The sequence below is a fragment of the Gossypium raimondii genome, chromosome 4 (genome assembly GCF_025698545.1).
Source record: "Gossypium raimondii isolate GPD5lz chromosome 4, ASM2569854v1, whole genome shotgun sequence".
NCBI lineage: Eukaryota > Viridiplantae > Streptophyta > Magnoliopsida > Malvales > Malvaceae > Gossypium > Gossypium raimondii.
Window position 1 is genome coordinate 16,420,309 of NC_068568.1, and position 16,496 is coordinate 16,436,804.

General features: G+C 32.7%; 3 protein-coding genes across 3 annotated transcripts; 2 read left to right on the forward strand and 1 right to left on the reverse strand.

The window, feature by feature from the left end:
* The first annotated feature begins 4,082 nt into the window (after positions 1–4,082).
* LOC105767264 (uncharacterized) lies at positions 4,083–5,051 on the forward strand. Its single transcript, XM_012586771.1, has 2 exons — positions 4,083–4,415; positions 4,545–5,051. The coding sequence occupies exons 1-2, from the start codon at positions 4,083–4,085 to the stop codon at positions 5,049–5,051; spliced, it is 840 nt and encodes a 279-aa protein (XP_012442225.1).
* Positions 5,052–9,233: 4,182 nt separating this feature from the next.
* Positions 9,234–10,589, forward strand: LOC105767951 (alpha carbonic anhydrase 7). Its single transcript, XM_012587564.2, has 6 exons — positions 9,234–9,422; positions 9,495–9,709; positions 9,802–10,026; positions 10,121–10,285; positions 10,378–10,431; positions 10,518–10,589. The coding sequence occupies exons 1-6, from the start codon at positions 9,317–9,319 to the stop codon at positions 10,587–10,589; spliced, it is 837 nt and encodes a 278-aa protein (XP_012443018.1). The 5' UTR covers positions 9,234–9,316.
* A 149-nt stretch (positions 10,590–10,738) lies between these two features.
* Positions 10,739–13,431, reverse strand: LOC105767950 (E3 ubiquitin-protein ligase RZFP34). Its single transcript, XM_012587563.2, has 13 exons — positions 13,097–13,431; positions 12,884–13,012; positions 12,709–12,796; positions 12,549–12,608; positions 12,402–12,434; positions 12,221–12,298; positions 12,082–12,125; positions 11,960–12,000; positions 11,788–11,870; positions 11,596–11,687; positions 11,419–11,488; positions 11,278–11,319; positions 10,739–11,172 (listed from the first exon to the last, which is right to left on the reverse strand). Exons 2-13 carry the CDS (start codon positions 12,952–12,954, stop codon positions 11,023–11,025), a joined length of 852 nt encoding a protein of 283 aa, XP_012443017.1. The 5' UTR covers positions 12,955–13,012; positions 13,097–13,431; the 3' UTR covers positions 10,739–11,022.
* Between the last annotated feature and the right edge of the window lie 3,065 nt (positions 13,432–16,496).

The following is a 16,496-nucleotide window of genomic DNA, read 5'->3' on the forward strand; positions in this document are numbered from 1 at the left end:
AACAAGTAATAAAGTGACAAGTAAATGTCGAGTTATCGTACCCACAGGGACTGTGAAAAGAATTATTTATGAATGCAATTTTAAAAATACTTTGGTGAAGAAAAATATTTTGATTTGAAGAGGTGATTAAAAACTAGGATTTTAACTAAGTAAAATAAATAAAATAAAATAAAGTTCCAATGTGCAATTTCAAAAGATGATTTTAATCAAGATGACATAATTGTGTTAGATTAATTACATTTCTTAACTTATAATTATTAAACTCATGTTCATGTTGTTACGAATAAATTCACGGCAACTCGGTAATTTGCTAACTTATGAGCATATTTACCTACCAAAATCCATTTATCTCTTGACTATATCTCTATGTCAATTCAACCGATTTAACAAATTTTAATAAGCAAATGTGTTAATGCACATACATACTTATGAAATTAAAATAATCTCTTGTATATATCTCTATGCCAATTCAAACAATTAATTAAATAACATAAGCAAATAAAAGATTACGTGAGATACAATGTATTTCTACCTTGAAATAGTTTAATGACAATAATCTTGCAAGTTATGCAAGGCTAATGTATCGTTAGATACCGTTGCTAATTTAACCCTCAGCTACCTTAGATGATTAAACATGCACTGATTAAGTATCGTGTCAATTAATTACAATTTCAATCCGTTTAAATAATTCATTCATTAGTTACCTTACAATTGTAATGCAAGAATAACTTAGTCATGGTTTTACTTAATCAAACATCTTACCGAGGCCTATAACAACACAAACACAATTTTAATAAATTAAGTAGACAAAATGCAATCAACCTAACACGAATTAAATTTAAGGTCTATTAATTAAATTAAACATATAAACATTACTATTATTCATGGACATGTTCATAATAACAACAATAAAATTAAAAAGGATAAGGAATAAGAATCAAATTCGGTGTTTCTCCGAGGCTTGACTAGTTTGCTCCGCTCCTCCTTCTCCGCTTATTCTTGTTGAACCGAGGCTTCCACGAACACTTGAATGCTACTGCAAATGGTGGTTGAATGACTCTATTTCAAGAGGTGAAATTGGAAAAGGAATAGGCAAAGAAAATGAAGAACAATGGAAGGGAATGAAGAGAGAAAAGTGAGAGAGAAATGAAGAAATGAATGCGTTTGAGATGTGTTTGAAGTGAGCAGCAAATGGGATATTTATAGGTTGAGATGGCTGCTAAAATTAGCAAAAATCAGCAGCCATAGAGTTCCCCCATGGCCGGCCACACATGTGGCAAGTTTGAAGGTTTCAAACTTGCTATTTTAAGGTAGGGGCAAATCTAGAAAGACAGAAATAATGGAGGGGTTTGAATGCAATTTGAAGGAGTCTGCAAGGGCTATTTTGCAAGCCAAATAGTGAGCCAAACAAGCTGATTGGGTTACCATGTGGGACGATTTTGGGCTACCCAGTGCTTAGTTGGATCGGTTTTCTCGGTTAAGCTCAACTGGGCTACTTTTCATAATTAATTAATAATTTATTTAACCTAAATTAAATTGAATTAAATTGAAAATTAATTATATTATTAATTAATACACATAATTTGGACCGTCTTAGGCTGAAAAATTAATTCGACTTGATGCTTCAAAATTGCTTCTCGGTTTTGTGCTTCTAGTCGTGTCTGCCGAGCTGTTTTTCGCCCTTTGTGCAAATCTGTCGAAAATAATTTAAATTTGATATAAAATTAATTAAAAAATTGAACATGTTCATAATTTGAGTGCAATTTAATTGTTTTAAATTATTATTTATTTTTCGACAAGAATTTTACCGAAACTGCATGAATTTGAGTTAAAAAGGGCATGAAAAAGTGTGTATATTTTCATGTTTCTAGATACGGATCAAATTGAGTAATCGAAGTGATGTGCTTGTGCTTTCATCTCATCTTGCATAAAAAGATTTGACTATGTCCCAACTTTGTTGAATAATTTGATTGAAAACCATCGTCTTGCAAGTTTGATTGAGGTTCAATTTAGTAAAATGGTTGATTTTGAACATTATTAAAATTTTATAAACACTTGTTGGTCAAAATGAGTAAGTTCTTATTCATGCTAACACCTTAATTATTTGCATTGTACATGGTTGTTGAATGAGACTTGATTTTGGAACAAAATTATTGAATGGTTTCTAGTATGAGAATATACAACATGCTTGAGGACAAGCAGGAATTTGATAGCAAGCTGATTTCGTATGTTTAATGTACCTATTTTTGATAATTTTTTTAATAGAATGCTACTAAACTTATGATTTCCTGCTTAAATTTTATCAGTGACGCAATTGGAGTGCCGAAGTTCAGAAACAAGCAAAATCGGGCTAAATTGGAAAAAAAACAAGACAAGGGGCTGAGTTGAAATTTGTAAGATTATTTTTAAGCTGATAAAAAAGATCAAATTTTTGATATGGTCAAATCCTATATTTAGAAAAAATTTGATTTTGTGTTGGTAGTTAAACATGATCTTAAGAGAAAATCATGTTAAATTAGCTTTTCGAGAGGCCTATATAAATGCTTGTAATTCTGACTTGGAAACATACTTGATTTTACACCTGAATTGATAAATCAATTAAGCATACTCTTGTTCAAACTTTCTTCCATTTCTTTCTTCTTTTTATATTTTGGTGCAATTGCCTTTCCACTCTTAAACCCCAATCGAGTATGATTAATTTCATGTTCAACTAAGCTCCATTTAGCCTTAGGTCGATCCCGAGTATTGGGACATGGACTAACTTTTCTATTCTAACAATCTGCTGGCTTTGGAGATAGTAGTAGTAAGTCTACTACGTGATTTCAAGGTCTTAAAAGACATGTTCGAACGAAAGAGAGACCCACAAACCCACTTGATGTAATATAATGACTATATGAACGTATTGGGAGTTTCGGACCTTACGAATTGTAAAGCTTTTTCCACAACACTTAAGGGAAGTGCGAAGGATGTGTACTTGTAACTTCCTCAATGCTTCAGCTGAAGTTTTTCCAAATTGGGTCTGATGTTTTTGGGAAGGTTCAGGGCTCACAGGACGATCATGAGCAGTTCTATAGGATTAATGTCTATAAAACAGAGAGAATGAGAGTCTCTCTAGGACTACATGAAACGATTTCATGCAATAACACTAGATACAAAGAACTTTGATGACTAGTGGGCCATTGATGCCTTCATTATAAGAGTGCAAAATAAACATGTGCAGTACTCTTTGACTAATAACAGGTCAAGAGTTTGGCAGGCTTATATGAGCGGGCTCACAAGTTTGCGGAGGCAGAAGAGATTAAAAGGGTGATGTATGACACATTTCAAAAAGATGGTAAACAGTTCAAAGAAAGAGAATGAGCTCACATCAGACAGGGGCTATCTAATCAGGCTTTGCGTGCCCGAGGCAACAGACAGAAATGAACGCATGCACAGGGTAATTCTCCCCAAGGCTCCTCAAGGATATCAGCCCGAGCAGACAATGAAGTGCATCCCTCAAGGTAGATTTGAAGCCTACACTCTATTGGATGCTACTCGTGCTTATATCTTGAACCATGTAAAGAGTTTAGGCATTTTGCCTAACCCATCTCCTATGAGGCACAGTACGAGGAGGTCAAATTCCAGTGATAGGTGTGTTTCCATAATGATGTGGGGAAAAAACTGAAGATTATTTTACTTTGAAGGATGCTATTGAAGAGGCAGTGAGAAATGGTGAGTTCACTGAATTTGTGAACTAGGGTACTACTCAGTAGGGTCAGAGTTCTCGTGGCGATCCCAAAGGTAAGTAGAAGGTCAGGGGAACTATCCACGTGATTGTAGGCATAGATGAGGATTGAGCAAGTTCTAATTTTTAGAGGAAATCTCACATGAGAAGTGCCGTGTTAGTTAATACACCGAAGAAGTAGTGTTAATAGGGAAAATAGAGTGTTGAGTTTAGTAATGACGATGAGGAGCTAGTGTGTGACAAAGAGGGAAATAACCCAATGGTTGTGTCAGTAATGATCGCAGGTTTCGAAGTTAGAAGAATATTGGTCGACAATGGGAGTGTGGTGGAGGTTTTAACCTAGAAGGCTTCTCAAAAGATGGGGTTGAAGGAACAAGTTTTGTCCAAGGCTAGCCTGCTGTATGGTTTTACGAACCACCGAGTTAAGGTGAAGGGTTCTATCACTTTGCTAGTTACCTTGGGAGATGGTGAGCATACGACTACAGAATATGTACAGTTTTTTATTGTGGACCATCCTATGGCATTTAACGCCATTTTCGGGCGTCTAATAATGAGAACAGTGAAGATGGTGGTAACAAAATTTTCTATAAAGATCAAATTTTCGACAAGGACAGGGATCAAGTTCAGGCGATCTGACCAGCGAACAACAAGGAAATGTCATATGTTGTCTGTGAAACAGGCACGAGAGCCTGTAACCAGGGGGTAGAGTTCACAGAGGACAGAGTTAGCTACTCAAGCCTTAGACTTGGACAACCTAGATGCGAGGGATGAAGAAAGAAGTAAGAAACCTAAAGCAACAGAGCATACTGATACTTTACAGCTATTCAATGATGACGAAGAAAGGACAATAAAGATTTCATTAGTATTATTACCTGAACAAAAGAACACTTTGGTTTACTATTTGAAGGTGAACTCGAATGTTTTTGCCTGGTCAGCAGTAGATATGCTAGGGATAGACCCACAGGTAATTGTCCACAGGCTAAATATACTCCTTGAAGCGATGCCGGTTAAGCAGGAAAAGAGGAAGTTTGCTCCGCAGGTTGTAGAAGTCGTGAGGCAAGAGGTAGGTAAACTATTGTTGGCAGGTTTTATCAAGGAAGTTGAATATCTAGACTGGGTCTTAAATATGGTCATGGTGAAAAAGGCAAACGGCAAATGGAGGATGTGTATTGATTTCACCAACCTTAACAAAGCATGCCCCAAAGATAGCTTCCATTTACCCTCGGTTGATCATTTAGTTTATGCTTCTGTAGGTCACAGGTTCATGAGCTTTATGGATGCCTTTTCAAGTTATAACCAGATTTTATTGGATCAAAGTACTAGGTGAAAACAACTTTCATCACTGAGGAGGGGTTGTTTTGTTATCAAGTCATGCCTTTTGGCCTCAAGAACGCAGGAACAACCTATCAAAGGTTGGTGAATAAAATTTTAAGAAGCAGATAGGACGTGGTCTTGAAGTCTATATTGATGATATGTTCGTGAAAAGTACGATTATGGATGAGCATGTGTGGAACTTGTTAGATATGTTCGCTGTTTTGAGGGCCCATAACATGAAGCTGATCTCGGAGAAGTGTGCTATCTACGTGCGAGCTGGCAAGTTCTTAGGTATCATGATCTGAGAGAGGGGAAGAGAGGGGGATAGAAATGAACACAGAGAAAATCCGTGCTATCTTATAAATTCCTCCTTGACGAACTATTAAGGATATTTAGCACCTCACGAGAAGAATAGTGGAACTTAACAGGTTCATTTCCAAGATAGCGGACAAATGCCTTCATTTTTTCAAAGCCTTGAGGACCTCCTTTTTATGGGCTAAGAAATGTTAGGCAACTTTTGAAAAGCTTAAATCATACCTCACATCTCTATTACTTCTGAAGTCACCACGAGTGGGAGAAACCCTCTATTTATATATGGCTACTTCAAAGGAAATAGTTGCAGCGATCCTAGTCAGAGCAGAAGATGTTCGCCAATTCCCAGTATACTATGTTAGTAAGGTACTTTAGAACGACGAATCGAGGTACTCAAAATTTGAAAAATTTATCTTTGCTCTGATTGTTGCAGCTCGCAAGCTGTTTCCCTACTTCCAGGCTCATCCAGTTGTCGTCATGACCAATCAACCTATAAAAGGAAGTATTATCTAAAGCTAATACCTTAGGAAGGGTGACGATGTGGAGTATCGAGTTGGCTGGGTTCGACGTGGAGTTCGCCTAGAGAACAATAATAAAAAGGCAGATATTAGCTAACTTTATAGTCAAGTGCGTTTTTGAGAAGCATGTTGATCTAGCAAGTAATATAGTTTATAACTTGAAATACTTGGTAATGAACGTTATATGAAGTTAAACGTGTACGTTATTTGCAATCTCCTGTGAACATTGGCAAACATCAATAATTTAACTAATTATTTTTACAATAATATGTGATGAGCTTACACTTTATTCTAAGATTTCTTTTCCATTTGTTGCACGCAACCTAGTAGTTAGTCCACATCAGAAGGGTGTAGATATAGCAGATAATTCAAAAAGGTGGTTAGTTTATGTTGATGGCTCCGTAGCCAAGGCAGGGTCAGGAGTAGGGGTAGTTCTGGTTGATCCTAGTGGGAATGAATGACAATACGAATTATCTTTTGGATTTCAAACATCCAGCAACATAGCAAAATATGAAGCTTTGATATCAGGGTTGCAACTAGCATGCCAGCTAGGAGTGAAGGATCTAATCATCCATATAGATTCACAGTTAGTGGTGAAGCAAATGAATGGCAAGTACAAGGTAAATGATGCAATGTTAAAGAGAAATTATTCAATCGCAGCTCAATTGTATTGGGAAATGTTCTCATATTGTAGTAAACATGTAACTGTTTTCTATTTATTTGAACGGTAAATAAATAAATAAAGTTAATTTCACATTTCACTATTATGTCTTTTGTATTTATGTTTTTTATACTTTGCATGCATGACGAAATTATGACAATCAAATATTAGCTCATTGATTGTCTAAAGTTCAAACTGAAGATAAGTGATATTGTAAAGAACGTTTACATTGCGAGAAAGACAACTTACTTCAGTAGATAATCTAAATGAGTCTGTAATCCCGTAAAAGAATCAAAGTGAACATTTGATTCAAATACTGAGAAGGATTATTATGTCATCTACAATTCCAATTGGTATTCATTGATAGAATGATACATTGGACTGAACCCAAGATGAATTAATTCTGAATCCGTTTGTGAATTAATTCACTTGTGACGTTTATGGTGTGATTTACCTAAATCCTGAGTTAGTCATTGATCATGCGCATGCAACTTATGCGCTTTGATATAATTGGATACTTATACTCTAAATATGATTGAGCTCATAGCCTGTATGTTGGGTACATGACTTGTGTATGGCATGACTTTACTAATAACAGTGGAATTCATAGCTCAATTAAAGAGTTAATGATATTCTCTCATTGGCATTGTGTGGATTGATAAATATGAAACGTGGCCATCGGTTGTTTGTTCTCAAACGAGCAATTTATCACAGTCATTTGTTGACAGTGGTCATATTAATCATTAAAAAGACACAATGGAGACAATGAGATAAAACATGATTGTATTGAGTGAACGGATTTAACTCAAAGGAATCAAGGATATCATATGAGGGTAACACACACATGACGAGGTCATTGGACAAAATAGTTGGATGAATTACTTTCGTAAAGAGTATACAATAAGAAATTTTCAATCATGATACTTCCTGTCAATAATTTTCATGCTAAAATTATTATGCTTTATTTCCTTAATTTCCAAGCTTGATGTAAAAGTAAATATTGCTAGGTAGGTGTTAGACCTGTGCCGCCCGACCCGAAATATGGGAGGGTTTGGGTAAAAATATAGGCCCGAAATATGGGCTTGGGCAAAAAATGAGGCCTCGGGCAAAACTTTTTTGGCCCTGGCCCGGCCCGAAAATATATTAAATATATATTTTTTATTTTTAAAATATAATAGTTTTAGTTTTATACAATTAATAATTTGATAATTTTTCTAATTAAATGTTAGATTTTGTTACAACAATTAATACAATTAACAATTAATAATTTGATAATTTTACTAATCAAATTAATTTATAAACCATATTTAGTATTCATATATATATATAATATTTTTTACAAAAGCAAAAGTTATATATATATATATATATATATATATATTAAATACAATATGGAACAAAACACGGTGATAAAGCATCTGATTTTAGTAAATGCTTGTTAATCATTAACATCCAAAAACCTGCCCAACTGCATTTTATTATTTTGGTCAACTTAGGTAGGATTTCCAAAAATAAAATTTGGAAAATTTTGTTTTTGCATTTCCAATGCCAATCTCCCTGTCTTCTCAATTAATAATTTGATATTTTACTAATCAAATGTTAGATTTTGTTACAACAATTAATACAATTAATAATTAATAATTTGATATTTTACTAACAATTAATTTTAATAATAATTAGTTTTAATTTTATTAAAAATATAATTTTAATTTTAATTAAAAACGGGCCGGGCTCGGGCTTCATATTTTTTCTCGGGCTTGACTTGGGCAAAATCTCAGGCCCATATTTTGGGCCGGGCTTGGGCCTGAGAAGTGGGCTGAAATTTTTTGTTGGCCCGGCCCGGCCCATGGACAGGTCTAGTAGGTGTATGAAAATTTTAAATAATTTTCTTAATTTTCTCCTTTAATTTTTAAATAACGTATTTTATGTTGACCCACTTCTAAAATTGTCAATGTATAATCAATTTGATAATGTAATAAGTAACTTTCTAACAAAGTTATATGTTTATATATAAAGAAAAAAATCTACAAATTCATCATCAACATATGTTGAATGCGATTATATTAAAATTGGATTCTTTGGAACTTTATGAAAAGGTTTTAACATTTAAAAATAAAACCGAGACAAATTCGTTGTTCAATGAAATGGATTAAATTTATTTAATTCAATGTATTTGCCCCAAAAGTTTTTATTTACTTCTATACCAATACCCACTTTCAACTTTTAAATAAATAATATTATTTAACTAATGGACAATATAGTAGAATATTGAGATGATTATGTTTGGTTAAATGACACATGATATAATTTACACTCATCAATAAAATGAAAAATTTATTATTTAATTGCAAAATTTAAAGCTTTACATTTAAAGAGAAAAGAAAATATATATTAATTAATTGCATAATTTAAGGCATAATCGCAATTATATACATTCATCCATATGTAAAATATAAAAGGAAAAATAAGTTTGATTTTTTCACAATTATATACCGCAAACAATAACAAGATTATTTAATGCAATTTTCTTTGATTGATGCACATTTACATTCCTTCCTAAATACACCATTGCACATATAGCCATTTTATTATTTTCTATTTTATCATACAAGTACTAGTCCATCACCTTCTTAACAAACTTACATTAAAATAGTTATATATCACATACATAGAAAAAGATGAACACCAATGCTCCACTCTTAGTCTGAAAATCTTTCTTTCATTCCACTCTTTACAATCATATCATTTTATATTCCACAAAATCATTGTTAAACTGGCTTCAAAAATATGAACGCCAAGCAACAAACAAACCCCAATTTTGTTTCAGCTTGTCTCATCTTTACATTTCTGTTTCTCTCCTACTCTGCTCCAGTTTCGGCTGACGAAGAAGAAAGTAATGTCCATATCTTTTCTTTTTTCTTTTAACAAGATTGATAAAGAATGTGAAATTTATCATTTGATGCAGATGAGAGGGAGTTCGATTACTTGGAGAACAGTGAGAAAGGTCCCAGCCATTGGGGAGATCTGAAGATGGAATGGAGTGCTTGCAAAAATGGAGTTTTGCAGTCCCCAGTAGACTTGTCCAGTCAGAGAGTGAAGATTGTCAACAAAGCTGGAGAGCTGAAGAAGACATACAAGCCCTGCGATGCCATTCTCAGGAATCGAGGCCATGATATTTCGGTAACCAATGATCACACATTGATGTGTTTATCGCAGTTATGAATTGAATAGATGCTATCCTAATCAATTCGGTTTGTTTGAATATATGGCAGCTTAAATGGCATAACTGTGATGCGGGTTTAATCAATATCAACGGTACCGAATACTCTCTCCAACAAGTTCACTGGCACTCACCTTCTGAGCACACCATTAATGGCGCAAGGTATGCCTTGGAACTACACATGGTACACCACAGCACTGACCCCAACTTCAACCACAGTGTAGCCGTCATTGGACTCCTTTACAAATTGGGTGCACCTGATGCTTTCCTCTCCAAGGTAACCCCACTCATACCCAAAATGAATCCAGTTCTCCCATAAGCAATGTTGTCTTGACATATAATATGATTTTGCTTTTTGATAAAAATTTCAGCTGATTACCAATGTTACATCCATGGCTGATGAGATGCAAGAAAGGGAAGTAGGGGTGATAGATCCCAACATGATTGGGATCGATGGCAAGAAGTATTACAGATACATAGGCTCATTGACAGTCCCTCCATGCACTGAAGGTGTCATTTGGACAATGAACAAGATTGTAAATATATATATCACTAAAAATCTAATCATTTCTAACCATCTTTTTCTTCTCTCGAAAATGAAGCAAGCATATTTGAACTTTGCATGCAGATAAGAACTGTTTCAATAGACCAAGTTCTGGCACTCCGACTAGCAGTCCATGATGTAAGTAAATACCGTGAACATCCTTGAAATGAGCAAATTCATAAAGCAAATCTCCAACTTTTTGTTTCATCCAATGATTTGTTCAGTATGCAGAGTCAAATGCAAGACCTGTGCAGCCACTCAATCACAGACAGATCGAACTTCACAACCCCAACTGATGAATTCCCAGATTATGATATCCCTGTATTTATACATTCTTACCGCATTAATAAAACCATTCTCAGATTCATATTACTACTTTCCCATATATTCCTGCATTTTTTATCAGTATTCAAAAGATCCGAAACTTGAATCACAACACCGATAATTTTAGGAAATTTGGAATATATTTAGCACCAGCGATGATCCAAGTACATAGCATCTGCATTCTTACAAGTTTCACTTGTTCTACTAATACAATCCACGGCTCCAGATCGAGCTGGCATGTTGCAGCGGATTAGCTTACAGAGATCAGTAACAAAGAATAAAGAAATCTGTTATTCCAGCTACCCTCTGCTGCCCCCAAGTGAAATTTACCCATTCCATAAGAGTTAACGATTGAACTAAAACAGGAAACTGAGAAGTGCGAAATAAACATCGAGAAAGCCATCATCAAACTGTTTTCATAATCTCTGATGAACCTGTAGCAATGCGTCCACGTGTCAGCTTGGTATTGTATGAGCTGCATATCGGGCACTTCTGTGCCACAAAATGGAAATTAACCTCGGAATTTTCCCCACAGTCATTGCAGAGAATCCAAACCTGGTCAATAAAAATATTGATTAACTGATAAATAGCTCATAAAAAACTAAGCAATGATAGCTCCTAAAATAATCTTCAGACTGTCAAATTGACCATCTCACTAACCCTCCTATTCTGGTAAATTTGAGGCATCCCTGTTGAAGCAACCTGAAATTTGTTTTCAAGAACTTTTTGTCAAATGAACTAAATGAGAAATGGTACATGCACGGCTAAATACAAAAATAAGTTGACTTATTCCACACATACATCTCGGTCAAGTCGTTCCCACACTTGGGTCATATCACAAAACGATTTTGAGCAAACAGGACATGAATACCTGCAATAACATTATTAACACCATAACCAGCTTCCCCAGAATGACACGTGAAATGAATAAGGAAATGCTTTTGTCAAATGCACTTTTTGTTCTCAAAAAGGACTTACTGGGAATGTCGTTCCATCTCTCTTACACATTCCAAATGTATTGTGTGTCCACAGGGTAAGACAGTTATCTCTTTTGTCGTATCAAAGAGAAACTAAAACAACAAGCGACAAACGACAAACGAAAAATTAGCGGCTGAAGATAAAGCATATGATTCTTGCATGTTTCGACAAAATCCTACATTTTAAACTTACCTCAAAGCAAACAGCGCAATTATGGTGCATGGCTTTTTCAACACAGTTGTGGGAGTTCTTCATCATCATAGAATAGCAACATCCTTCGACAGATATAACAAATATTAATGATTGAAGATGGAGAAAAACATAACGATCTTTCAAGTGAAAAAACATAAGTCGGTAATCTCACCGCATTTATCACAATGGAAAAAGTTCTCTGCTCCACCAATTCTACAAATACCAAACAAAGTTAAATACTTGGATATCATATGCATGTAGACTCAAAAAGAGTAGAGTCAGCACATATCAAACCTGCAGATGCCGCATCCATCACAATGGTACTGTTTTTTCGAGACCTTGCAATTCAAGAAAAGAAAATGTTTTCCATTATAAGGAAGCCAATTTATTGAATTGCATGATTTTGAATAGTAATATGAAGCAAACCACTAACATCATTATCGAAAAAGTTGCATTTTGAACAGAAATACTTTCCCATGCAGACCCCACAGTTAATGCAATGCTGTTGAACCTAATTTATATCAAGAAAAATCAGACCAAGTTAGTATTTTTACTGCTGTTTTCCTTCTGCTCGGTCTCTCTATCACCATTAAAATACTTTTTCAAATACTTACATCTTGTTCTCTGTCACACAAGGAACAAATAACCTGAAAAAAAAAGTATTTATTGAATATAATGACATCAGCTATGAATCACTTAAGAAAATGAGGGGAAAAAAAGGGTCCAAAATTACTACAAGAAAAACATAAAAAAAAGTTTACCCTTTTTATATCATGGCGAGGAACCTCATGACGATCAAAAGGATCAATTTCAATTGAGTTCTATAAAAGATAAACCAAAATTTCCAGAATTAAACTGTTGTTATGAATGAATTATCAAAAAAAAAAAAACTTGAAGATAATTGAGGAACAAAGGAAGTACCTTGGCATCATTATGGCAGTGTCTGCAATCAAATATCTCATCACAACAAGGTGCCCTGATCTTGCATCTTCTTCTATAGTGTGAACACCTTCAAAATCACAAACAACAAAATTTAATGCAGGAAAAAAATTAAAATTTGGTGTAAAGAAGAAATTTGAGAGAGAAAAAAAAGTACCCAAATTCTTCATATCCCTTCTCCGTCATAGATGAAGTGTCTAGCACCTTGGGTTCAAGATCAACTTCCATTAATCCCCAAATTTGTTCTAACTTTTTCTTTTTTCCAAATTTATACACCAAAATTTACCTGAAACAAACCCAGAAAATCAAATATGAATTGAATTTAGAATCCAAAACTAAATTGAAGAAGTGAAACAACAAAAAGGCAGACCCGAAGCGAAACGGGTAAATGAGACGTGGCTTCAGAGAGCTGAAGTATAAAGCAAACATGAAAAGCTGAGCAAATTAAGCAAGTATCAAGCAGGGGTAAATAGAAACCAAAAAGGAAAAGGAAAAAAGAAAATTATAGTATAGTCCCTTGAATTTGATAAAAAAAAAATCTAAAATGGCCTCATAGTTAGATTCCTTTTTTCATAATCGAATAATTACGAGGCGACACGTTAACGTATGGATCAGCCGACTAAATAATTGCAGTTAGGAAAAGGAGATAAAGTAAGGAGAAGAAACGCAAAAGAAGTGAAGAAACGACAGCCGTGTAACTTTCAACAAAAAAATATAAAAATCAAAAAATGAAAAGCCAAAGTCTTGAGATATTTTCTCCTTTTTCTTCAGAATAAGCAAGTCTAAGATGTGTCCGGTCCCACAACAAGAGAAGGGTAATGGATAAAAACAAAGTTATTTAAACAAAAACTATTTGTATTGATTCATAAACATACGGAAAGGAATATATTTTATTGTTCATTATTGTTGATGAGAGGTATCAATAAGGGAGAAGACAATGAGGAGAGTGTGGTGGTGCAAAGGAGACCGATTCTCTTTAATAGGTGGAGAGCTAAAGAAGGACGAGAGGAAGAGGAAGATTGGTGTTAAGGTTGAGAAGGTTGAGTGCAAACAATAAGTGTTTAAGGTTGCTCATGGGAAAAAGATCAATTTTCCTTGTCTTGGACCCTAATAGTCTCTGAAACGAGTGTTCACATTGAGGAACAGATAATTGGACCATAGTAGCAAGTGGCCTGATGTAAGGGGCGTTCCCGTTACTAGCTGGTGGTCCTACGAGAGGTGACTCAATCAAGAGGTTGAGCGGCTCATGACAATCCAAAGGACGAGAGTTGGAGAACCTTCTATGGCAGTCTTTCTGGTGTCCTCTTAGAGTGCCACATCTATAATTCAAGTGGGGTTATAACAATAATTACATTAGAATGAATGAGAGGAAGTCAAATAACAATTAATTACATTAGAAATTAAATAAGTTGGCAAACAATAATGATTGCGGATCGAAAATGGTGAGGAGAATAATAGATTGAGGAAGAAGATCAAAATTAAGAGCATTAAAATGTTTTTTTTTTTTTGGTAATATTATTAGTATTTATTTTTATTGTGTGTTTAATTTATCTTAATATTATTTTATTTTATTTGTTTTAGGAATTTGATTTTTTATTTAATTTATTACATATTTTAATTTCTAAGTTTAAACTTTATTAACTTAATTATGGTAATTAAAAAATCTTTTCCTAATGTTGAAAGGATAAAAAAATTGACATTTCAATCTATAGCAGTTCGCCTTCAATTGTTTACCTCCACTAACTTAAATTGATATATTCAAAGACAAGTATTACTTTTACTATCACTATCTTTTATTTAGGACAAGATAAAAACATGTTTCCAGTAATTTTCAAGATTAAACCAAAACATCCTTAACGAGCAAACAAACCAGGTGAGTGCTTTCAAAAATAAATAGATTTTCTTCCTAATTTGCTTACTTGAGTGTTTGGATGTCTCTTGGTTGTTCTTTTATGTGTTCTGAAGTCCTATTTATATTAAGAAATGCCCTGCACGATGAGGTATTGGTACCTAGAAACATGGAAGTACGATACCATGAAAGCAAATATCAATACTTTTGGGTGAGGTATCAACACTTTACCCTTCTATATATAAATAGTTATGGTTACTAATCTCTCAAGGTATCAATATTTAGTCACTAGAATACTTAAAAATACAATGAAACCATTTTATATTGAGTCAAAAACATTTGAAATATATCAAATTATTTTATTAAAGTATTTTTTTTAGTTTTTAAATCCTGAGTATATTTAATGAGATTTTCAATAACAAATTACTTTAGAATAATTCTATGATATTAGAAAAAGTGTTCATATTGAATAGATATTTTATGAACCATCATCATCATGGATGCGTATGTAATTTTCATTTTCACTTTTTCAGTAAATATGATAAAATATTAAAAATAATTATAATTATTTTATTAATAATATTAATTAAAAAACATATTAAAAATTATTTTAGATATAATTCTTCCAAAACAAAAATATTATTAAGCCACTTATAACATTGAAATAAATGGAAATATATGTTTCATCAGATAAAAAGTTTATCTTGAATAAATAAAATTTAAAAAATATTTTCATTTATTAATATTTTACATATTTATTTTTCAAAACAAATCATTTAAACATATTATTTTAAAAATAATTTAATATATATTAATAGATAAACACGCACATTAGAGGAGTATGCAAGCTAACTTTTATATAAAACCCATAATTTATTATTAGTGGGCAAACATATCCACGTCGTCATCATCATTAATCGTCAAAATCTTATCTCCAATAGGTGAAGTGGGGTCACTTGAATACTACTATTATCCACATTTTAGTTATTAAAATAGGGATGTTTAATAAATTAAAATATGATATATATATATATATATATATATATATATATTTAAAGGTAATCTATATTATGGGCTAGGTTAGCAATACTTTTGAAAAGTTATTTTGAAAAATGTTGTGAAAAATATTTTGAAAAGTTTAGTTTAAAATTTGAATGTTTAACATTATTGTCAAAATTATTTTGATAAATAAAATATCCATTTTAGACATGGTATTATCAAGTAACAAATATGCATTTAAATAATATTCAAATTAATTAATATTATTATATTTTAGTAAAAATATAAAAATAATTTATTATAACTTGTTGTTAATATTTTAATATATGAAATATAAATTTTAAATATTTTTAAGCAATAAATATTAATTATTTATAAAATTTAATTAGAATATATAAACTATATTTTAAACATTTAAATATAACCATTAAATCTTTGTAATTAGATATTAACACATTTTTATTATTTTAAAAATATTTTTTTATTTTTAATTAATAATTTTAACACATTTATAATTAACTACCAAGAAAAAAAAAAGAAGGGAAAGTACTATGTTGTTAGAGGGGTGAAAAAGTAGTTGAGTACCGAAAGTACTTTTAGATGAGGAAAAGTTACAAATTTTAACTTCTCCTTTTCAAAAGTACTTTTCAAAAGCCAAAAATGTTTTTTTTAAGCATTACTAAACAAGCCCAAACAATTATTAAACTTTTTATTAAATTTACGTTTCAATCATCCAATTTTTAAAGTTACGTAATAGTTAACATTATTGAATTACTATATTTTGATTAATCATCCGTTAACTTTCATTACCCTTTAACAAAATGATGATATGACATATTAACTTAAAGGACTAATAACTACTTTGGCCCTTAAACTATAGTTGAAATAACATTCGATAATTTTAGAATTTTTCTTAACAATA